Genomic DNA, 23,677 nt, shown 5'->3' with positions numbered 1-23,677 from the left:
AATAGCAACAATGATGGCGACGCTGTTACTGTTGCTGCTGCTGCTGCCGCTGCTGCTGCGTCAAGTTTTGCTTCGTGTTCTCTTCTTGTTGCTTTCGCGCATTTTAAAAATAGCCAGGCCAGCGCACAGCAAACAACAACAGCAACACCAAACGTACAAGCATCGAGTGGCGAGTGCGAGATTTTTAAGGCGCACCTCAAATACTCTTTCTTTTATTTTTAAATTTAAGATATATCGGTATTCGATTTATTAAATGCTTGTAAGTGGCTAAGTAAATACTCTAACTGATCTAATTGGAAAAGCCTCGGTTTACAGCTTAAGTATATTAACAAACAGTTAATTAGTTCAAAACAGTTATATTAAGAAATCTCTTATAATATTTATTACATAAATTTCGAGATATAGTTTAGAAAATTCCAAATCAGAGCTTTTATACTTCATATAAGTGAGCCCTCGAATAATAGAAAGAAAAAATTACAAATGTTGTATACATTAAGATACTACATTTTATATTTAAATAAAGAAATTTAATCACGTCCTTCCGCTTTTATTACAAATCCTCTTTTGGTGGAATACAAAATAAGTATAGCATACTTTCGGGGTGCAGCAATGAACCATATGCCATTTGAAATGATATCAAATACGCTGACTATGCAAATATTTTAACTGTTCTCAATGATCGATCGCATCGCACAAGCGGGGCAAAGTTGAATACTCAGGCGGCATGCTCAATAGGTAAGGGTATCGTTAGCAGAAAGCGACCCAAAACGACAAAAAAATGCCAACAACAAAAGGCAACAAAAAGATATTAATGAAATCGTTTTTAACTCGTTTCGCTCAAGTATTTTCATGCGTTTTGTTGTGGGGGGACTTGTATCTCACTCTGCCCCTCTCGCTCTGTCTTTCTCTCTGAGTTTCGCCGCGGCCGGGTTATACAAAAAAAAGTGCAACAACACAAATACATAAAATATATGATAAAAACAAACACGATACGATCGACACGACACGAGAGACCACAATTAAAGAAAAAAATCAAAATCAAAATCAAATGCGAAGGCTCTTTTTTTTTTTTTTTGTATATTGGTAACCCGAAATTGATTGCTCAAAGCAAGTGCGCCATTTGTATACTAATTACCAGATTTGGTTTTGAATTGTGCAAGCCCGCTTTGGGTGCTTCCATTTGGCGTTGCCAGATCGGCTGGCCGCGATAGCGAATGCACGAGTATTTTTAGGCTGTCGCTTATCAATTTCATTGAGCACATACACAAATGCATATGTATTACTAAGCAAAGCACATTTTGCCTGTCACAGTGTGACTGAAAATTTGACTGGAAACTGTGACTGTGCCGCAGGAATTAGTTAAGGCATTTCCACATGGCTTTAACAGATTCTATACACAATATATGTTCAAAATAAATTGTCGATTGCAATAAGTATTATTTATGATTGACGGAAATTACCTCTTTGACTCGTTGGCAAAGTACTGTGGACAGATAACTGAGAAACCAACAAAATTGATAATAAAAGTTTAACAAAAAATGTATTATAATGATGCGAGCTCGCTAGTATGTGAAGAAATGGATTTTCTGGATTTTGCATTTATAACATACAATTAATACATTTTTTTAAATGCAATAAGATTTCCTCATCGATAACATTTTAATATTCATATATTGATAGCAAACTGATCCTAAGATCATATTCTGAGGGAACACAGATTGTAAGATTGTCATCAATAATATAATTTTTGTTCAATTTTTTGTAATTGTTGTCGACCTCGATTTACACTTGATTTCTGTTTGCTGCATTTCTATCTGACTGGGAGTTATGAAAGAACAATTCTGCTAAGAAGCCAAGTCAGAGGCTTCTATAAAAAGGGACACTGCAATTTCCACCGATTATGGACAATGCCCTAAGCCGATGAAGAAACAAAATGAAAAGCACAAATCACTGCTTCCGTAATAATATATCGGATATGTTGGGTCTGTGCGCTAAGCATCTATAGTACACACATATATATATATATTTAGGTATATAAAAATGCTGTGTGTTCAAAAGGCAACTGCGCAAAATGGCAAGAAGCAGCAGAAGAAATCTCAACATTTGTGTGTATACCAAACGGAGAACAGGTAAAGAAGCAACTGGTTCACAAAGCCGACTAAAGAAGTGAAGGCCAACAGCAGCAGCAGCGGCAGCAGCAGCAGCAGCAGCAGCAGAAGAAGAATAAGAAGCAGAACTCTGTGACCAAAAATATGCAGACTCAAGAAGAGTTATATCTGCTGCCCAAACCCAAACCCAAACCCAACCCCAACCCCAACCCCCTCTGCTACTACCCAAAGCTGTCTTGACCACTGCAAATACCAAAAACCGATGACGCAGCGTCGAGTGGAGGTCATCAAACTATGATGACGTCGCCGTCGCCTCCGCCTCGCCACAGACGCGACAAAATAAAATTAAATGAAAGGTGAGCTATACGTTATTGTGTGGGGAGGGGGGGCATATGTATTGCGGGGCTGGGCTTTTGAAGCAACAAGTGAATTCGCCATAACCATGGTTTGAAAGTCAAACTTGCTTCTTATCAGGTGTAAGTCCAGAGGTTCCGCGTTTCATACCATATCTGGGTTAATTGATACGCTGATAAGACAGCCAGAATGCGTTGGGAACAGCTAAACAAAACAAGTTCAATTCGAAGCAGTTGTTATTTCATTGCATATCGAAATATTATAAGTTAAGCAATAGTATTATTTACCAATTACCTAGCAGCTAGAGAGCAGCTTCTTAAGGCTTAAACAGTTTGGGAATTAGAGTCATGCGGCATATGAAAAACTTTATGAAAGTACAACTTTTATTAGTTATACCCTTGCAGTAGGTATCACATTGTGGAAATCATCTACTAATCTATAGAGTTTATACTCTTAATTAGTATCAGCCGAGTCGATATAGCCTTGTCCGGCAGTCTGTTACTAGGCAAACTCGGTCTCTCGATGTTCGATCTATTTTCATGAAACTTGGGAATCGAGCTTTGGTATAAACAACTTTTTACGAGCTTCACTGCGGAGCATCGGACTTATATATCGAAAAGCTCCCATAGAAAAGAATAGGTAGAAAATAGTTATTTTTTAAGGTTAATCTTTTGAATTTTAATAAAATATTACTTTTTTTGAAATCACCTAAAAATTAAAAAATGCATAATTTAATTAAGTGGGTCAGCAAAATGTGAAAATATTAATACTCAACTTTTAAAACTAAACTTCTGTTAAATGCCATGCATTCGTGTTGCTTTTTACAGAGCTCAATGAATGTTATGTGTCATACACACACACACACATATATGTATATATATATACATATGCATGCTAGCACCAAGCACCAATTGTAGAGTTACATGTGCCAATATTCTAATTAGAAATGCAAATGAAATGTGACGTCATCGCCAAGGCAATGAATTGGAGTTGTTTGTTCAGTTATAAAGCCGTTAGTTTCGCGCGCACACACACACACACGCACATAAACTATAAACGTATATGCGCACACTTAACACAAGCATAAGAGAAAGAGGCAGCAAGACCATTAAGCGGCAAGAAGCAGCAGCAGGTTGATGGATCGGGAAGTGGGCAGCGTGACCAGTATTGCCACATAGAGAAAAAAAAACCAAAAAATCAAATACTTAATGCAGATCGTGCTTTGTCACAGCCATAAAAACTATATGTACATACATATGTATGTAATTATATAAATTGAGCATTCAAGAGGAAGTCGTAATGTTCGGTGAACTCCTTTTTCCTTTAAGCAGCTGCGCGTCAGCTGGGGCGGCCGGCATGGCCTGGCATGGGCGCTGCTCAAAAATGAAAATGCCCAGCGCAGCACCCACACACACACATACACACACTCACACACGATTATATATGCGGACGTCACATTTTTCGCAGCCTCTACATTCTAATACTATTTCATACATATGTACATACATACCTACCCACATTTTTGTCGTTCCTCTATAGCCTGGGATATAGATTTTTCTGCCACGTTTTTCACACACTTTTACTTAAGCCACACACTTGGTTTCGATCTCAATTTGAAGCTTGTAATTTTAGCATTTAATTGTGTCTAGTTTAATGCCGCTCGCTGCACGATTTCTACGTAAAAAGCGGAGCCTAAAAACTATAAAATCAAAATGTGCTTCAATGCTTCCTCTTCGACACCATGACAATTGGTGGCTGCAGAAAGAATGAACGAGAGAGAGTGAGTGAGAGAGAGAGAGAGAGAGAGAGGCGAGCAAGCGGTGGCGGCGGCGGCGACAAGCGAATTGAAAAGCAACAGCAGCGAAGTGCGGCCGCCGCGGCGATGATGACGTACGGCAAATGCTGCTTTTGTTGTTGTCGATTTGTGAATTTACAGTCAACGGGCCAAAAGGGCTTCAAGTCTAGAAGCGCACTTTCTGCAATATTCAATTAAAACTGAACGAGTGTACCTGTGTATTTTGAAGTCAAAATTATATTATTTTGGACCACTCGCGTACGCGACGCGTTTTTACCAACAGCGAGAAATGAGCAACTTGTGCAGTGGTATTGGTGTCGTAGTCGTCGTACGTGTTTTATTGCCTGCTTTGCTTTTGATACTTTGTTTGTTCTTTTACACACACTTTCTTATACACACAGTGTTGCTTTTGCGCTCATCAATGCCGCGACTATTGTGTTAATTTAAATGTTACCCAGAATGTCAGCTCAGGTATTAATTTGCCATCAAATTTAATGCAAAATTAATTGGTACACATGAACTCAAAATGAGGCAAGCATATACATAAGCACGCACACACAACCAAAACGTGAGCGGCGCGCAGTTTTTGTTGTTTACATTTTACAGCTGTTGATCAGCTGTGCTGAAACAGCTGTTAGGCACGCATGTTAACAAGTCTGTTTATTAACATGCAAAGCTGGCAGGCAAGTTGGCAGCATTGCTATGGTTGTCATCTGTTGCCAACGTATTTTAATTTTTCAATTTAACTTTCGTGTTTTTGGACTCAGGCATATAACAAACTATAATAAACATTTTAACTCCATTTTGGATATGCATTTTGCCATTTGCTTTAAGTCTTAAGCCAAAACGCAACGGCGAGTTTTTTGAGACAGTGCAATGAACTGCAGTCTGGGAATGCACACGATAATCAAGAGGGTTGGCTGGGAATCAAGCACGTTGCCAATTCACAAAGCGCAAGAAAAAAAAAAAAAAAAAAAACGTAAAGGGTAGCACAGATCTCTAATTGCATTTGCAGCCGCAACACAAATTGAATGCTTCTTGTAAAGTCATTCGGCTCCAGCGCAACCCTAGGGCTATTGTTTTTTTTTTTTTTTTTTTTTTTTTTTTTCGGGGTGCAACAGATTGCAAATTTTCGGCGCAGTCTTGTGTATGGCTTATGTACATATGTATATTTTTCTTATCGTTTTTGGGCATTTCGCTTATGATTAATGGAGACAGGGTTGAACAAAGGGCACAAGCACAAATGCAAATTGCGTTCGGCTAAGCTAACAACAGCAATGTCAAACTCATTTAATACCTTTAACGTGTGCGGTCTCTGGTCTCTCGCGGCGTCGCGATCGTCACTCAAATATCAATTATAACAAACACTTCGTAGTGGCTGTGCTCCACGTCCTGCACCACTTGCATGGCCGAATATGTGATTGCCTTCACCTCGGTGCCCTGCGGATGTTTGCCCAGCTCGAAGGGTTCGCCGTAGCAGCGGCACACAATCTCGAAGTTATCCAGATCGAATTTTGTGATTTCCAGTTTCTTGCACACCAAAAATGGTTCTGCCGAAAACAGGAACAACAGCTCGTCTAGAAAATGAAACAGCAGCCCTTCGATGTCATCGCCCTTGGCCTCGATCTCGTAGCACGACTCCACCGAGACATAATCCAGCTCCGTCATGTAGCCAAACATGGCCACGCCGCATTGCTCGAATGCTTCCTGCAAGGTGCTGCCCCAACCGTGCAATCTGCCAAAGAGGGAAGAAATGTTTTACTCTAAGCCATTTGGCGCCGGAAACGTGGGCTACGTACTGCACATCTGCTGTGTGATCCAAATCTGCCGAGAATAAATCTTCTAATTGCTGTACATTAATTGGAAAACAATGGTTACTCACATTCATACTTCATTTCGGGCAGTAAAAAGTTTTCCTTGCTAAATTCCACCTCCATTTCAATAACAGTTATTTGTTGCTTGTTGTATTTCGTGAACTTGGCCAACAAAAGTGCCGCCGCGAACGCCAAACAGCTGTTGCGTGTTTAAAATTTCCCATTAGGGATATAATAACAGCGTGTGTAACATTTACTTGACTGGAATGTAATCAACAGCGGTGGGCGCTGTATTAATTTTTTTTTTTGTGAGAAAATACAATTATCACTACTATTATTATTTAATGTCTTGAGTTCAACCGGAATTGTTGATCGGAGAAAACAGTAGTGTGGGTGTTGTTCCCCGACATTTGGGACAGAGATGTTCATGTCTAAGCTAACACACTTCTGTTGTTTACAGGGGGGTGCTTTCTTATAAGAACTAACAACCAACCCATGCTGGATTATATTGGTTTAATTGTTATTGGCTATTTGGTAAATTTCGTAAACTCAAACTTGTACTACCTGTTGCATATTATCGATGAATATAGTGTGGATGTTGATTTCTGTACCAATTTAGGTCATATGGGGTTGAGTCTTAAATAAAGCATGCATTCATTTCTTTTATTAACAGTTTGACCGCGCTTATCGATAATTTATCGGTAATCGACTCAGCAATTTAGCATTTTCACGTATGCAAAATACTGCCACATTGCGTTAAAGAGCACAAATTTTCTTACCAAAAAAAAAAAGCAAAATAAAAGTGAAGGTGCAATTGATGTTAATGATTGCATCGCCCACGTACATATAAAGTACGTGGAGTGTGTTAGCCAAGAAATTCGAAATATATAATAGAAACTAAGCACAACACATATGAAGAATGGACACCGCATCGGACAACGATAGCGATGAGGGCTCCATTGGCGGCAACGCTGCAAATGATATGGGCATTGATCTGACCGGTATACTATTTGGTAATATTGACTCGGAGGGCAAGCTAGTGGACGATGATGATGACAGAGGACATGTATTCGATGCTGAGCTGCGTGAAAATCTAAGCTCTTTGTCAAAGTAAGATTTCTCTATATAAACACATATACTACGACTGTACATGTGTGATGTAAATTTTAGATTGGGACTCAATTCACTCTTGAACGAGGTAATTGATCAAAATGCTGGCGCCAATTCGGATGAAGAGCCTGAGGAGAAGCCTGCGCCAGAGTCAGCTGAAGGACTCAGCGCTTTTGATGCCCTGAAGGCTGGCCTCAACAGCGAGACAAACGAGGATGGCTTAATCAAGGCCCAGGACGATGCTATTGATTATTCGGATATAAACGAACTATCCGAGGATTGCCCACGCACGCCGTCACCACCATCACAGCCGTCAGAGGAAGCAGCAACCTCTGCCTCCACCTATGACGATCTGGAAGATGCCATACCAGCTACAAAGGTCGAAGCAAAATCCAGTAAGTGCCCAGAAATACGATCGGAGATTCAGCTAAATAGTTGTATGTGCTTTCAGACAAAGATGATAAGGAGCTTATGCCGCCGCCTAGTGCGCCTATGCGCAGTGCCAGTGCAACGTCCTCGGGCAACGAGGAGTCACCCACTAAACCAGGCACTGCCGATGGAACTAGCTCCACCGACGAGAAGTCTAGTGAGGCCAAAGGTAATACCAGCTTTGCCCAGACAATATATTTTGTAGAAAATTAAAATTCGGTTCATAAGTAATTATTAATGATTCGTTTAGATCGAATGGAAAACAAAATGAATCGTTTTCTGTAGATTTTTAGATCTTTGTGGGCGGTGAAACACATTCATTCATTTTTTTTGTGTATAAAACTTTGGAAATGTTTGAAGTTTGAAGCTGATCGGATGAAAATTGAACTTTCACGCATATCCCGTATTCCCGCCTTTTCCAACCATGGGGGTGGACGTTCCGGAAAGTGTGAAAAACGTCTCCAATGAGTTTTTACGAAGATCTATGAAATGAGTTTGAAGTCAATCGAATGAAAACCAATGAAGTGTCAAGCTACCTATTTGCACCAATTTTCCACAGTTGCGGGAGGAATATTCCTAAGCAAAACAAGTCTGTCCACAATCAGTTAGCCAGGATAAACCGTTTTATTCATGTATATATAGAAGATATAGTAAAATGAACATATAATCCCAAGTAATTTATATGTAAAATATTTTTTTCTATGCAGCAGAGGCAGATCGCCGTCTGGACACTCCGTTAGCGGACATATTGCCATCCAAATACCAAAATGTCGACGTCTGCGAGCTGTTTCCCGACTTCCGGCCACAGAAGGTGCTGCGCTTTTCACGCCTATTCGGGCCGGGCAAGCCGACCAGCTTACCTCAGATCTGGCGACATGTGCGAAAGCGTCGCCGCAAGCGCAATCAATCGCGCGATCAAAAGACAACCAATACAGGCGGCTCGGACTCGCCTAGCGATACGGAGGAGCCACGCAGACGCGGTTTTGGCATTCACTTTGGGCCAGAGCCATCGCCGGCACAGTGCATGTCCGATGACGAGGACAAGTTGCTCAGCGATCTGAACAGCGTAGATGTGCGTCAGGAGGGGCCGGACAATGGCGAGAACAGCGATCAGAAGCCCAAGGTGGCTGACTGGCGCTACGGACCCGCACAGATCTGGTACGATATGCTGGAGGTGCCTGACTCGGGTGAGGGCTTCAACTACGGCTTCAAGACCAAGCAGGATAAGACATCCTCGGCGCTGTCCAAGTTCACCGGCGATCGCTCGGCAACCAGTGCGGCTACCGAAGTCGACCAGGATCAAAGCATTGCAGATGATGCCTTTCTCATGGTCTCCCAATTGCACTGGGAGGACGATGTCGTCTGGGATGGCAACGATATTAAGGCCAAGGTGCTGCAGAAACTTAACTCAAAGACAAATGCCGCTGGCTGGCTTCCCTCGAGCGGCTCCCGCACAGCTGGCGCCTTCAGTCAGCCGGGTAAGTCTGCCTTGCCTGTGGGCAACAGCGGCAGCAACAGTGGCGGCAACAGTGGCAAACAGAACTCTGGTGGATCAACTAAAAAAGCGCTTCAGAGGTGAGTTGCACTTGTGCATTTTGTAGCCAGTGCAATTGGCTGATCTTTTATATTTTGAATCACAGTGCTGCGCAGAACAAACAAGTGGAGGCTCAAGACGATACCTGGTACAGTCTGTTTCCTGTTGAGAATGAGGAGCTCATCTACCACAAGTGGGAGGATGAGGTGATTTGGGATGCTCAGCAGATGAGCAAGGTGCCCAAGCCCAAAGTGTTGACTCTGGATCCCAATGATGAGAATATTATACTTGGCATACCCGATGACATTGATCCGTCCAAGATAAACAAGAACACTGGACCACCGCCCAAGATTAAAATACCGCATCCACACGTCAAGAAATCAAAGATTTTGCTTGGCAAGGCGGGTGTCATCAATGTGCTTGCCGAGGACACGCCCCCACCGCCGCCCAAGAGCCCAGATCGCGATCCCTTCAATATATCCAATGATTCGTAAGCAACAGCCAGTTAATGGTTTCCGTGTGCACTGTTTCTCATATTATAAATTGTTTTTTGCAGTTACTACACACCCAAAACTGAGCCCACACTTCGCCTTAAAGTGGGTGGTGGGAATCTCATACAGCACTCGACGCCAGTTGTGGAGCTGCGCGCTCCGTTTGTGCCGACGCACATGGGTCCGATGAAGCTGCGCGCCTTCCATCGTCCGCCGCTTAAGAAATTCTCGCACGGACCCCTCGCACAGATCATGCCGCATCCGGTCTATCCGCTGCTGAAGCACATTGTAAAGAAGGCCAAACAACGCGAGGTAGAACGCATTGCTTCTGGTGGCGGCGACGTCTTCTTCATGCGCAATCCCGAAGATCTGAGCGGCAAGGATGGTGATATTGTACTGGCTGAGTTTTGCGAGGAGCATCCGCCGCTTATGAATCAAGTGGGCATGTGCTCCAAGATCAAAAACTACTACAAGCGCAAGGCCGAAAAGGATAGTGGTCCGCAGGATTACGTTTATGGTGAAGTGGCCTTTGCCCATACCAGTCCATTTTTGGGCATACTCCATCCGGGTCAGTGCATCCAAGCACTCGAGAATAATATGTACCGCGCGCCCATCTATCCGCACAAAATGTCGCCCACTGATTTCTTGATTATACGCACGCGCAACAGCTATTGGATACGTGTTGTGAATGCCATTTTTACTGTTGGTCAGGAGTGTCCACTGTACGAGGTGCCGGGACCCAACTCGAAGCGTGCCAACAACTTTACGCGAGACTTCTTGCAGGTTTGTTAGAGCAAGGATTGAATATTTGTTAAAATTCTATTTAATTTATGCACCCTGCCAGGTGTTTATCTATCGCCTGTTCTGGAAGAGTCGCGACAATCCGCGTCGCATACGCATGGATGATGTGAAGCGTGCCTTTCCGGCTCACTCGGAAAGCAGCATACGTAAGCGGCTGAAGCAATGTGCAGATTTCAAGCGCACGGGCATGGACTCCAATTGGTGGGTCATCAAGCCAGAGTTTCGACTGCCCTCTGAGGAGGAAATTCGAGCCATGGTGTCGCCGGAGCAGTGCTGTGCCTACTTTAGCATGATTGCGGCCGAGCAGCGCCTGAAGGTGAGCTGGGTCCACTGACGAATCATTGAGTTTAAATGAAATATCTTATAACTATGTCACAGGATGCGGGCTATGGTGAGAAATCGCTGTTTGCGCCGCAGGAGGATGATGACGAGGAGGCGCAGCTGCTCGATGATGAGGTGAAGGTGGCGCCTTGGAATACTACACGCGCATATATACAAGCCATGCGCGGCAAGTGCCTGCTGCAGCTAAGCGGACCAGCGGATCCCACTGGTTGTGGCGAAGGCTTCTCTTATGTGCGAGTGCCCAACAAGCCCACGGTATGAAATTGGTATTGTATGCAATTGAAGGCTTTTATATATGAATTTATTCCAACAGCAAACAAAAGAGGAGCAGGAATCGCAACCGAAGCGTTCGGTGACCGGTACCGATGCCGATTTGCGTCGCCTACCGCTGCAGCGGGCCAAGGAGCTGCTGCGGAAATTCAAAGTGCCCGAGGAAGAGATCAAAAAGCTTACTCGCTGGGAGGTCATCGATGTGGTGCGCACTTTATCCACCGAGAAGGCCAAGGCCGGCGAGGAGGGAATGGATAAATTTTCGCGTGGCAACCGCTTCTCCATAGCCGAGCATCAGGAGCGCTACAAGGAGGAGTGTCAGCGCATCTTTGATCTACAGAATCGTGTGCTCGCCAGCTCTGAGGTTCTGTCCACCGATGAGGATGAGTCTTCGGCCTCCGAGGAGTCTGACCTGGAGGAGCTGGGAAAGAATCTCGAGAATATGTTGGCCAATAAGAAGACATCCACACAGCTGTCTTTGGAACGTGAGGAGCAGGAGCGTCAGGAATTGTTGCGCCAGCTCGAAGAAGAACAGGGAGATAGTGGCAGCAAGGCGGCCAAGTCCAAAGATGATGCCACACAGCAGCCAATGGCCAACAACAACCAGGGACGAATACTACGTATAACCCGCACCTTCAAGGGCAACGACGGCAAGGAGTACACGCGAGTGGAGACGGTGCGTCGCCAGGCGGTGATCGATGCGTATATCAAGATACGCACCACTAAGGATGAGCAGTTCATCAAACAGTTTGCCACACTGGATGAGCAGCAGAAGGAGGAGATGAAGCGCGAGAAGCGGCGCATACAGGAGCAATTGCGTCGCATCAAGCGCAACCAGGAGCGCGAGCGTCTAGCTCAGCTGGCTCAGAATCAGAAGCTACAGCCAGGTGGCATGCCCACTTCACTGGGCGATCCCAAGAGCTCGGGCGGACATGCGCACAAGGAGCGCGATAATAGCCACAAGGAGGTCAGTCCGTCGCGCAAGAAGTTCAAACTGAAGCCGGATCTGAAGCTCAAGTGCGGCGCCTGCGGCCAGGTGGGTCACATGAGGACCAACAAGGCGTGTCCGCTTTACACGGGCATGCAGAGCAGTCTGTCGCAGTCGAATCCCTCGTTGGCCGACGATATGGACGAGCACAGCGAGAAGGAAATGAATATGGATGACGATGATCTGGTCAATGTGGATGGCACCAAGGTCACACTAAGCAGCAAGGTGCTCAAACGTCACAGCCAAGTCCAGGACGATTTCAAGCGTCGTGGCGGTCTCACGCTCAAGGTGCCCAGGGATGCCATGGGCAAGAAGAAGCGTCGCATGGCCAACGACGTGCACTGCGACTATTTGCAACGCCACAACAAAACTGCCAATCGCCGGCGCACCGATCCTGTTGTGGTGCTCTCCTCCATATTGGAGCATATACTTAACGAGCTGCGCTCCATGCCGGACGTTTCGCCGTTTCTATTTCCAGTTAATGCTAAACGCGTGCCAGATTATTATCGTGTGGTTACCAAGCCTATGGATCTGCAGACTATGCGCGAGTATATTCGCCAGCGTCGCTACACCAGCCGCGAGGTGTTCCTCGAGGATCTCAAGCAAATCGTGGACAACTCGCTGATATACAATGGATCCCAGAGCGCCTACACGGTGGCTGCTCAGCGTATGTTTAACAGCTGCTTTGAGCTGCTGTCTGAACGTGAGGACAAACTGATGCGCCTCGAGAAGGCCATCAATCCGCTGCTGGATGATGATGATCAGGTGGCACTGTCATTCATCTTTGACAAGCTGCACACCCAGGTTAAAACACAATCCGAGAGCTGGCCCTTCCACAAGCCGGTTAACAAGAAGGCAATCAAGGATTACTACACTGTTATCAAGAAGCCAATGGATTTGGAAACTATCGGCAAGAATATTGAAAGTAAGTTGTGGGGGATAAAAAGATGACTTATTTTATATATAGTCTTGACCAGCAGTAATAGACAAATTGATATAGCCATTTCTATTTGCTTGCTAGCAAAATAGTCTCTAAATTTAAAAGCTATATGTATAAAAATAGGCTCAGATTCTACTTCTACATGTTGGTCGTCTTGCTATATAATATGATTTTCATCATTATTTCGTTTAAATGTATGCCACAGTCTGAAGAGTACAATTCCCACCCTATAAAGTATTCTTGATCGGCATCAACAGTCGAGTAGATTAAGCCATCTCTGGTTTGTCTCTCGGTTTGCCTGTATGATCGTCTCGATCTCGGTAACTATGACAGCTGCAGACTTGAAATATTGTACGTGGATCGATATCGAGATGATCTTTAAGTATTTCTTATAGCTAGAGACCCTTAATTTAGTATGTAGCTGCTCTAATAGTATAAACAGATCCAGACTATTGCGATTTTTACAGTCCAATCATTTGCACTCAATATTATTCGTAGCCCAGTTGGTAAATTAATGTATTTTACAGATCACACGTATCACAGTCGCGCCGATTATCTGGCCGATATAGAGCTCATTGCTACCAACTGCGAGCAGTATAATGGCAGCGAGGCGCAGTACACCAAGTTTGCCAAGAAGATGGTTGAGTATGCCCACTCACAGCTGGAGGAGGTAAGTTGTCTGACAACACAAACAAAAGATTTGCTATTCAACTATTCAAACACACTTTCATAAAGTTTGCTGATCACTGCGCCCAGCTGGAGGAGAATATAATGAAGACACAGGAGCGGGCCAGGGCAAATGCGCCTGAATTTGAAGAGGCCTGGGGCAATGATGATTACGATTTGAGTCGCAGTCGCGCCAGCTCGCCCGGTGATGACTACATTGACGTGGAGGGCCACGGCGGACTGGGTCTGATTACACCCAATTCTATACATCGCAGCATGGGCGCGGACACCAATCTATCCCACGGAACGGCGCCAATACGTAGGCCACCGATGCCAGCAGGTAGCGAGGTGAAACGCGGTCGTGGGCGTCCGCGCAAGCAACGCGATCCCGTGGAAGAGGGTATGTCAAGCCAATGCTCTGTGCTATATCATAATAAACTAATACGATATCATATTGAACTAATACGATCAAAAGGCCTAGTCAGGAATTGGACCTTGCATTGTACACATGCATCAATTCATATACACATACATACACACACACATACTCCTTGGTCTTGTTTACTTTTGGTAATGCTTATGCTTCTTCTATATGCTCCTTGTATCATATATACGTACATATATATAGATATATATATCTATTTATGTGCATATACATACGCACACATGATCCTCCGGTTATGGTCTAGAGTGTTTGTTCAAATTAAAAACTTTTACTAATCCAAAAATACAATGCTTAAACAACAGACAACTACTATTCAAATTATATCTGTTTAATAAGTATCTAGTTATTTAGTTTAAAAAAAATCCAAAACAGAGACTATAAAAAGTAAAAATATCTTAGATGATTTTTTTGTTACATGTTAAAATACAATCTAGACATTTTAGTTGTTCATTGTTCATACACAATATGTTTTATATATAGTTAATGTTCGTGCGTGCTGTTATATATGTAGAAATACTAAATATATATATATATATATATATATATATTAGTATATTAATATATTAGTCCCATACATATGAGAAATCAGAATCCTGTAGATGGATAGTAGGTAAAATCATGTAACATTTAGCGCTCGGAAACTCGAACAAGTATTTTGATTGAGCGCGTCAAGAGAAAATAATTGAGTCGGTCGACTCAACAGAAAATTAGTTCGAGCTCACTCCAAACTCGTTTGTTTCAATCGTGTGTGAGCTACTCATTTTTTTGTATTGTTTCGAATTTGCACAAAACGAAACGACGATTTTCACTGCCGGTTATCTCGAACATGTTGCTGACTCAAGCTGGTCGAAGTTCTTTTGAATGAGTATCTTTGGCTCTAGTGACTCGTTTATTCGAACATGTTGCTTACTCTAGCTGATCGAACCCCGTTTGAATGAGTATCTTTGGCTCTAGTGACTCGTTCATTCGAACAGTGCTTAGCTTTTGAACCGACAGTGGAATTAGAATTCTTAGCCAAATGCACCCATTCACGTGATTAGATTAGGATTTATAGTTAATTTTTAATAGATGCTGCTATCCAGTTTAGTTTAAGATTCGATTGCATGAACTCATACAAGCTGTTGGATAAAGGCGTACATAAGTTCAGTCATCAATGTCAGCTCCCCCGAACCAATATGTTCTTGTGTGCAGCGATATAGTATAAATATGTTAGGCGTAATACACGTTCTTCACTCGACTGTTCCCGTTCAAGAGAAAACCAGAAACTGCAAATTGCTTTAAATCAATGTATATGTGCTCGCTGTTTAACGATAATGCAATTACTTGCTCGTGATTATTTGATTGTCAACATTTTTGTTTGTTCAATTCAAAGCAACAAAAAAAGCTAAATACACGAAATTCTAATTTCATAACTGCAAGCAGATTTAAATGTTTTCTAATTACTCGTTTATACCCTATACAAATACAAAACTTGCAAAACGCAAATGCAAACTTTTATTTTCTAGTCAAAAACCCAAATATGGTTAAACGTGGTCGGGGCCGTCCCCGAAAGGACAGCCTTGGCTCTAATATGAGTCAGACGCAAGCTTACTTTCTGGACGAAGGTAAGACTTATACGGAGTTTAAGAAACTAAGCGGACCACAGCTATAAACCGCGCGCACACACACAAATACACACGCACAATCACATGCACACACACACACATACGCACACCCAATCGTTTTATTATTATTATTAACTTTAAACACGTTTTTTAAAACAATTTTTCGAACTTTCTACACACGTGCAAAGCATTCACACGTATCCCACTAAAGCTTTCATACTAAATTTTGCATTGGTTTGGATTTGGCTTATTTAATAATTATTTAACGAAATATAATACATTTATTATGAATTACATAATAAGGTTTTTAGCATGTTAACAAATTTTTATCAAATATCTATGATTTTTCATGGTTACATTTTTTGTAGTTTTTGTATTTGATTTAATTTTTGCCTTGCAGCACACTTTTTTTTTTTAACAATTCTTAAATTAAATATTTTATTAAGCTATTTATACATCTGTAGAGCTTTTCGTAAAACTTTGATAATTTCCTTTTAAAAATTAATTTTAATTATTCATGCTTTCTTCTCTATATTGATTGAATATCTAAATTTGATCAGTTTTTTAAAATTAATGATTTATTTATTGAAAAATCAAAATTAATAGTTCCCCAAAATACTGGCAAAACATTTCTTAGAAAATGCCGCACTCCCGGAAAAAAATGTTGAATTCTTGTTCAATTTAATTAATTTATTTTTTTTGTTCAAAAAATGCATACCTTCCTAAAAATATTTAATACAATTTGGTTAATTTATTTTGTAATTTAAATTTAATTTTGCATTAAAGTTTCTTTCAGTTCTTTGGTTAAATATCATTTGAAAGCATTCCAATATTAATAAATGCCCTTCTCATTTCTCGTAACCGAAATATTAGATTTGCAATGCTCCACAGACGATGATGAAGATGATGAGGAGGACTTTCAGGAGGTGTCCGAAGATGAGAATAATGCAGCCCACATATTGGATCAGGGCGAGCGCATGCATGCGCCCAACGATACCATGGACTATATTGATCCCAAGAACATCAAGACGGAGGTTGACATTGACGCACAGCAGATGGCAGGTGGGTTAATTGGGCAACGATGCTCAGGTGTGCACAGTCTTGTGTGTTTTTGTGTGTTTTTAATCTTTGAATATATATGATTATCAATTTGTATTGTAATTTTATGTAACTTTAAATCTTCAATCTAAATGTTTTCATCTGTGTGCTTCGATTCTGTTTCTACATTCACGTATTTACTTTTGGTTTAATAATAGAGGAGCAATGCGGCGAGGATGACAGCCAGCAAGCAGCTGAAGCTATGGTGCAGTTGAGTGGCATTGGCTACTACGCTCAACAGCAGCAAGGTTCATATTACCCACAAATTCTCTTGCCCTATTCACTGTTATTTTTTAATATAATCATAGTCAAAGCGCACGTCTTGTTATTTCGAATAACCTTTCTAAAGCCCGTCTATGGCCGTAGCTAATTGTTTTTCATTCGATTTTTCAGATGAATCTATGGATGTAGATCCCAACTATGATCCCTCGGACTTTCTGGCCATGCACAAGCCGCGTCAAAGCTTTGGCGAAACCTACAATGCGCAGGGTGCATTCTCCGACTTCATGTCCCAGGTTCAGGACGACAGTGGACAGTATAATCCGGCCGAGGCCAGCACTAGTGCTGCAGCCGCCAACATGTCTGCACAGGAAGAAGAAATGCCCTCCACGAGCAATGATAATGGCATGGGCATCGATGAGGATCTGGATATATCCGATAGTGACGATGAGGACAATGGCGGCGTGCGCATTAAGAAAGAGGTCTTTGATGATGCCGAACTGGCTGCCCAACAACATCAACAATCTTCGCAACCATCGCAAATATATCTACTGGATGCATCCAATGAGCCAGTGCAGCCTGTTGACTATCAGCCGCAGCAGTCGGACTTCCAGCCGACTCAGGAGCTCGAGCAGCTGCACGCCCAGCAACCAAATATGCAACAGCAGACAGAGCAGCCGCCGTCACAAAGCGAAAACGATTACGACTGGCTGACTTTCTAAATTCAAATGGATTTAATTTTATAAACATTAACTTTGAAATATTGAATGATTTGTTCAAACTTGATTGTCTACGACAATTGGAGTTTATATATGTTTGTTTCTTGTCTGAGCAAGGCTTAACAATTTATATATTCGACATACAAAATTACATATAGATTTAACAATTTATAAATGCTGTAAAACGATTGTTCCTAAAACATTCGGAGTAACTGAAGTAAAAAGTGTTTAGTAAAAAGATCTTTATAAATTATAATTTGAATATTCAATTAAAAGTCCAATAATTCTTTAATATTTTTGTTTTTGCGTAAAGATTGATTGCGAGATTCTATGAAAAGTTCATATATCTTAGAAATAATTGATTATTCTTGAAATATACACTTACAATTTTGTTTTTGTATTTATTTAATAGGAATATAGTAATTTCCAAAATTGATTGCCTGTTTTTTTTTAACCGAATAAATGTATATTTCGCCGTTTAATTTTGTATATATAAAGCCAACTTTTGTTGAATCATGTAATGGTAATATACATATAGTGTGGATATATGTACATACATTTTTGATAATATCGATAAATGCTGTCTTTACATTCAACTGGACTTCATCTATAGTATTTGAATTGTTTTGCAAAATGGGTTACGTAAAGTTGAAATATTTGTATAGTCATACTGCGGAATTATATTTGCTACCAACTGGAAATTAGAGCAAAAGTTACTTAAAGCAAGTTACGTAAATAATATCAATTTTCAAAAAAAAAAAAAAAATTCGGTTTTAAATTACAATGGATGCTACAAAGGAGCCTGCCATGAATAAAAACAATACAGGCGAGTGCCTTGGCTTAGTGGAGGTCACATATCCCATTGCGGTCAAGTACTGCGGACACTGCTCCATGCCCATCGAGTATTGTGAGTTTTACTCCGAGTATGACAAATGCAAGGAGTGGCTGGCAAAGAATTATCCCGAAGACTATGAGAAACTGCAGCTGAGAGAGGCCGAAGATGATGCTGCTCCTGGTGTGGATGCCGAAAAGAAACGCCAGAAACGCGGCGGGAAAGGACTGCTGCGCATCAAGAAGGACAACAGCGATGATGATGCACCCAAACGCATTCGACTTTCATGCACAATGCGTGGCAAGAACAAGCGGGTGACCATTGTTGCTGGCCTGGGCGCATTCAAGATCGATTTACGTGCCGCGGCCAAGTTTTTTGGCAGTAAATTTGCCTGCGGCTCCTCGGTGACCGGCGACAATGAGATTGTTATACAGGGCGATGTGAAGGATGAATTGTTCAAGGTAATACCCGAAAAGTGGTTGGAGGTGCCAAAGGAGGCAATGGAGGATTGTGGCGAGGGCAAAAGGAGTCATCAGAATTAAACGAAAAGAAAGGCTTGAGCTCAATTAAAAAAGCATCATAAAGAATTTAATATGTAATAGCTCAGTTTACAGATAAACGCAATAAAGGTATGGGTCCTAAATTAACTTGCATGTCACAGTCGTCGTTGTGGTTACGCACACCACATGCTCCTATATTGCTTTCCGCGAATTGGGGTTTCATATGTTTCTGTCTGCACTCGCAAAGGCAGCTTGCAAAGCATTGGGTATTGGATTACAATAGCTTCAAATGGCCGGTCACCCGATCGATGTCAACTGCCGCAGCGGGACCGACGGCCAGCACAGTCTTTGAATTGGGCTCGATTTGTGTGCGTCCAGCATCGCGTATAAGGCATGTGTTCAGTTGTCTCTGCTCCGCGGCCCGCTTGATGGCCATCAGTTCGGCTTCGCTCTCGACGCGAACTGCAATCTTGGCACAACCACAGTTTTCCCAGGCACGCAGCAGGCGTGGCGTACGGGTCGTAGCCCTTTGGTATGCCCCAACGGCTCCATGGGAGCACTGGGAGGCAATCTTTCCCTTGCCCATCTTCAGGTCGTTGCGCACGACCAGTACCATTTTATAGTTGTCGTTAAAGCCGCCATAGGTCTGTAAGTAAAGTTCGCCTTATGTCAGACGGTGTTAAGCGAGTTGTCTTCTCTTTCACGCACCTTGTCAGCTATTGCGGCAGCTGCGCCTCCCTCCTGCGTCTCTGTTGACGGAGTGTCGTCAATTTTAGCGCACGCTTCCCCACGTTTTAGGGCATATTTGTAACCGACGAAAAATGATATCATCACAGCCAAGCCATTTATAATTTGTGTAGTGTCTAATAGTTTATCACCCATTCTATTTAATTAATTATCTTAAATTAATTATCTTATGTTCTACTCTTTATAATATGTGAACAACGCTTGCACACCGGCACCGATATATATATATATATTTCAAAATATCGTGAAATAAATCGAAGTTTTACAAGCTGTTATGCTTAACATGATTCTGTAATGCCTGTGTTACCGCTACCCGCTGTTTAGTTATCGAATCGATAGCAATAAGAAACCTATCGAACAAAGAGTCTGGTAGCTACCCCCAAACTCCCTTAGTATTTACATGCGTTTCTAGTATTTATTGCTTGCAGTTTTAGGATTTCAGTACTTTTTCGATTTAGTTACACTGCTATCCCTACTGACGTGTCGGACCAACGCTTCGTCCGTCCGGCGCTATACAACCTGTCATTTTTTTGTCTTCGTGGAACTAGAGCTCAAATTGTATTTTTGCAAGTTTGCTTAAGCTTCCATCTAGCTTTACAAATTGTTCTTAAAAACGGAGCAATTACAAAATCGCAACCATGGGCTTAGCTAGCATGTTGCAAGTAGATGAAATGCTGGGCGATTTTAATAGAATGAACAAACGCCAGGTAAGTACCGCAGACGCCGCCTGTTAGTTAAATACTAAAGAAAAACTGAACAATTTTTAGTCGCTCTATCAAGTGCTTAGCTTTGCTATGATAGTCTCCTCGGCGCTAATGATATGGAAAGGCCTTATGGTAGTCACCGGCAGCGAATCGCCAATTGTGGTCGTGCTGAGCGGCAGTATGGAGCCGGCATTTCATCGGGGTGATCTGCTGTTCCTCACCAACTACAAGGAGGAGCCAGTCCGCGTGGGCGAGATTGTGGTGTTCAAAGTAGAGGGACGAGACATACCCATTGTGCATCGTGTGATTAAATTGCACGAAAAGTGCGTCCAATTATTCTGCTTGAGTGTGTGTGCAAAGTAATTCATTGAAAATTGTATCAAACAGGGAAGACGGCACGGTCAAGTTCCTGACCAAGGGCGACAACAACAATGTGGATGATCGAGGACTATATGCGCCAGGGCAGCTATGGCTAACCAAAAAGGATATTGTGGGGCGTGCTAGGGGGTTCTTGCCCTACGTGGGCATCATCACAATTTTCATGAACGAATATCCGAAAGTTAAGGTGAGTTCAAAATCTATTTGCCCGCGCTGTGAGCTATCCAATAATTGTGTATCTTTCATTTCACAGTGGGCTATACTCTCGATTCTGGCAATATTTGTTCTGCTGCATCGAGAATAGAAGCCGTCTATATTTGTAGTTACAATTTAAGTAGGATCTGCGCGCATAGTGATGCCAGGAATGATGTTGCACAATCTCGAGCCTGTTTGCATTTCAGTTTGATCTATCCAAAATGATGTGCATTTGTACTTTGTTTTTAATAAGACACCCCCAAAACAGAAGAACAACACATTAGGTTCAAATTAAGAGTCCGGAGCTGAATTTCAATAAATGATTTTTTAAATACGTATCTATCCAAATGATAATATTATCAAATATTTGCTTCATATTCCAATAAGACACTTTTCAGATCTGCGCCCCATCCATATTTTACCGCGCCGCTTTTGGAGACAATACGATGGCAGGGTATTATAATCGATACCTCGTTCTTTGCCACAGCACTGGCCACGGCCCGCACAGCCTTGGGACGGCCCGCCAGCTCAGCAAGCTCTGTGTAAGTGCATGTTCTGCCGGTTTTTATTTTGACCAATTCACCCCACACAGCCAACTGTAGATCTGTGCCCAGAACTGCAACATCGATGGCAGCAGTGTTTACGTTTTCGTAAAACAGCCCGTTACTGTGCTTTTGAATGGCCACTTCATCCGGAACAAGCTCCACCTTGGGCCAACGTCGACGCGCTTCCTCTAAGCTCTTGTTATCTTCCTTCTGCACGAAATACAATAGGCAAATTGCGTCGCAGGCTTTGCCGCCCTTTTCAATCGGTGTCAGTCCAAGCAATATCCTTCCAAATTTGGTGTCTATAAAACCATATTTAATATGTGCAGGAACTCTTTGAAGTGGCATCAAGGAGACCCGTAGATGCTTCGATATCCACATTTCGAGTATCTTATATTTAAAAGTTGTTTATTCGCAATACAGTGTTACCGCAGTTTGGTACTGCAAAAATGCCAGCTACGGTATTAAATATATAGCAATATTACTTTGAAAAAAAAAAAGTTAATTCTCACCATTTTCGTAATTAATTTGTCTACTTACTATTAAGAGGTTGGTATTGATTAATCAGAAGTATTTTGCTTAGCTGGTTTGCTTTACTGGGCTTTTTAAATTTAAATCAAGTGGTTGTAGCCCTGGTTAATGAACTATGTGGAAGAATCGATATATCGATTCTCTTCCACTCGATAGTATGCCGCAGGCTTATTCAAATAACCAATATTGTGGAAATCGATTAAAATTTTAAAACCTTTTAACTAGATGACCGGCTAGAGTCTTTAGAAAAATAAAATGAATACGACATGTAAAATGTAAAATTTTAGCATTAGTGTACTGGTATGGTACACTTTGTTTTTATTTATATATATTTATTTATAGTGGGAGGGAACCAGTCTTTATATGTAAATTAAGAGAACGAAATAAGTACACAGCGGATTAGAGTAACACCAGGGGAACAATTATAATTAAAATGAGCGAGAGAGAGAGAGAGAGAGAGTGAGAGAAAGAGAGAGAAAGAGAGAGAGAGAGAGAGAGAGAGAGAGAGAGAGAGAGAGAGAGAGAGAGAGAGAGAGAGAGAGAGAGAGAGACTGAGAAAGTTAGAATTAAAGAGGGTTGGCCAGATCAAACAATAAACATATCGCTTATTCACTTGTAGACGCAATTTTTAAGGAAATGATGCAGAATTATTCTGCGTAGAAAAATTTGATATGCACTCTATACTCTTCAAGTGAGATGATAGTAATTTTTACTCTGCAAAGTTTTACTGCATTGAAAACTTTAAAGGTAGTTTTAAAGTAAATGGCCAAAATTTATATTTTCATGCAAATCATGTGGTACTTTGTAGAGTTCGATGGATCAGCAATTTTTAATGTGGTCTTAAAATCCTATCTATCAAGTATACAAACCGACTTTGATGAAGGCATTTGATTAATTTTGCTGTTTTTTTAATGTTTTCAAATTAGTCAAAATTTCAAAGCAGCCAGCCTAGCGGCAAATACCCAAAAAAAAAAAAAAAATTAAAATTGTTGTACACATGTGATTTAAGCGAACTTCTGTGATACAGTTTTGTAATCCCCTAATTCATCAAAACTATATTGATAAGAATTAAATGTCTATGTGACAAATGACATTGAAAATTTGTTTTTCATTAACGGACAGTTATTGCAACATACATTTGAGAAAAGTAGCTTTGCTTTTCATTTTTGAAAAATAGAAGTCTTATGCTAGCTCTGATTTAGGGTCAAAATTTGTGATTTAATTTGTGATATAGTTAAACTGGGATATTAGTTTTCAGATGTTACTTAAAGATCAACAATTTTCAAATAATTTTATTTATTTATATCTTTTTTGTGTTGTACAGTTATAATTATATTATAGTTAGGACTAGAATATATCTATATATATAGTAGATACATCAAGATTGAATACCAATTTGTTCAAACACAAAATAAATAACTATTGTTCTTGTATCGTAGAAGGCATTGCTTACAGTTAAACAATAGTAATACTACATACGATTACGAGTACGAGTACATTATAATGCAATGTGTTTCC

The 23,677-nt window shown here is 41.5% G+C and overlaps 6 protein-coding genes across 9 annotated transcripts; 3 read left to right on the top strand and 3 right to left on the bottom strand.

Moving 5' to 3' along the window:
* Positions 1-5,405: 5,405 nt before the first annotated feature.
* On the bottom strand, positions 5,406-6,323 carry LOC115765653 (protein archease-like). The gene is made up of 3 exons (XM_030709310.1): positions 6,140-6,323; positions 6,057-6,081; positions 5,406-5,992 (listed from the first exon to the last, which is right to left on the bottom strand). Exons 1-3 carry the CDS (start codon positions 6,192-6,194, stop codon positions 5,602-5,604), a joined length of 471 nt encoding a protein of 156 aa, XP_030565170.1. The 5' UTR covers positions 6,195-6,323; the 3' UTR covers positions 5,406-5,601.
* A 506-nt stretch (positions 6,324-6,829) lies between these two features.
* On the top strand, positions 6,830-18,322 carry LOC115765582 (transcription initiation factor TFIID subunit 1). 4 transcript variants are annotated; one of them, XM_030709230.1, is made up of 15 exons: positions 6,830-7,181; positions 7,242-7,576; positions 7,633-7,779; positions 8,318-9,185; positions 9,251-9,634; positions 9,701-10,418; positions 10,480-10,752; positions 10,815-11,033; positions 11,092-12,961; positions 13,504-13,646; positions 13,712-14,042; positions 15,593-15,691; positions 16,565-16,753; positions 16,948-17,037; positions 17,183-18,322. In XM_030709230.1, exons 1-15 carry the CDS (start codon positions 6,991-6,993, stop codon positions 17,728-17,730), a joined length of 6,405 nt encoding a protein of 2,134 aa, XP_030565090.1. In that variant the 5' UTR covers positions 6,830-6,990; the 3' UTR covers positions 17,731-18,322. The 4 variants fall into 4 exon arrangements, with proteins under 4 accessions (XP_030565090.1, XP_030565092.1, XP_030565091.1 ...); XM_030709232.1 differs by lacking the exon at positions 15,593-15,691; XM_030709231.1 differs by lacking the exon at positions 16,948-17,037.
* A 114-nt stretch (positions 18,323-18,436) lies between these two features.
* On the top strand, positions 18,437-19,125 carry LOC115765586 (density-regulated protein homolog). Its single transcript, XM_030709236.1, has one exon. The coding sequence runs from the start codon at positions 18,511-18,513 to the stop codon at positions 19,099-19,101; it is 591 nt and encodes a 196-aa protein (XP_030565096.1). The 5' UTR covers positions 18,437-18,510; the 3' UTR covers positions 19,102-19,125.
* A 190-nt stretch (positions 19,126-19,315) lies between these two features.
* Positions 19,316-20,025, bottom strand: LOC115765591 (probable peptidyl-tRNA hydrolase 2). Its single transcript, XM_030709240.1, has 2 exons — positions 19,768-20,025; positions 19,316-19,705 (listed from the first exon to the last, which is right to left on the bottom strand). Exons 1-2 carry the CDS (start codon positions 19,939-19,941, stop codon positions 19,334-19,336), a joined length of 546 nt encoding a protein of 181 aa, XP_030565100.1. The 5' UTR covers positions 19,942-20,025; the 3' UTR covers positions 19,316-19,333.
* Positions 20,026-20,282: 257 nt separating this feature from the next.
* On the top strand, positions 20,283-21,421 carry LOC115765589 (signal peptidase complex catalytic subunit SEC11A). The gene is made up of 4 exons (XM_030709239.1): positions 20,283-20,513; positions 20,574-20,833; positions 20,898-21,075; positions 21,142-21,421. Exons 1-4 carry the CDS (start codon positions 20,445-20,447, stop codon positions 21,190-21,192), a joined length of 558 nt encoding a protein of 185 aa, XP_030565099.1. The 5' UTR covers positions 20,283-20,444; the 3' UTR covers positions 21,193-21,421.
* On the bottom strand, positions 21,284-22,027 carry LOC115765616 (bifunctional transcriptional activator/DNA repair enzyme Ada; the record flags this gene model as incomplete). The annotated part of the gene is made up of 1 exon (XM_030709267.1): positions 21,284-22,027. A coding segment is annotated over one exon (585 nt), but the record flags the coding sequence as incomplete, so codon positions are not given.
* Between the last annotated feature and the right edge of the window lie 1,650 nt (positions 22,028-23,677).

This window comes from Drosophila novamexicana, unplaced genomic scaffold (genome assembly GCF_003285875.2).
Source record: "Drosophila novamexicana strain 15010-1031.04,08,12 unplaced genomic scaffold, DnovRS2.1 tig00000986-arrow-arrow-pilon, whole genome shotgun sequence".
Taxonomy (NCBI): domain Eukaryota; kingdom Metazoa; phylum Arthropoda; class Insecta; order Diptera; family Drosophilidae; genus Drosophila; species Drosophila novamexicana.
This window is presented reverse-complemented; position numbering and strand designations above follow the sequence as displayed.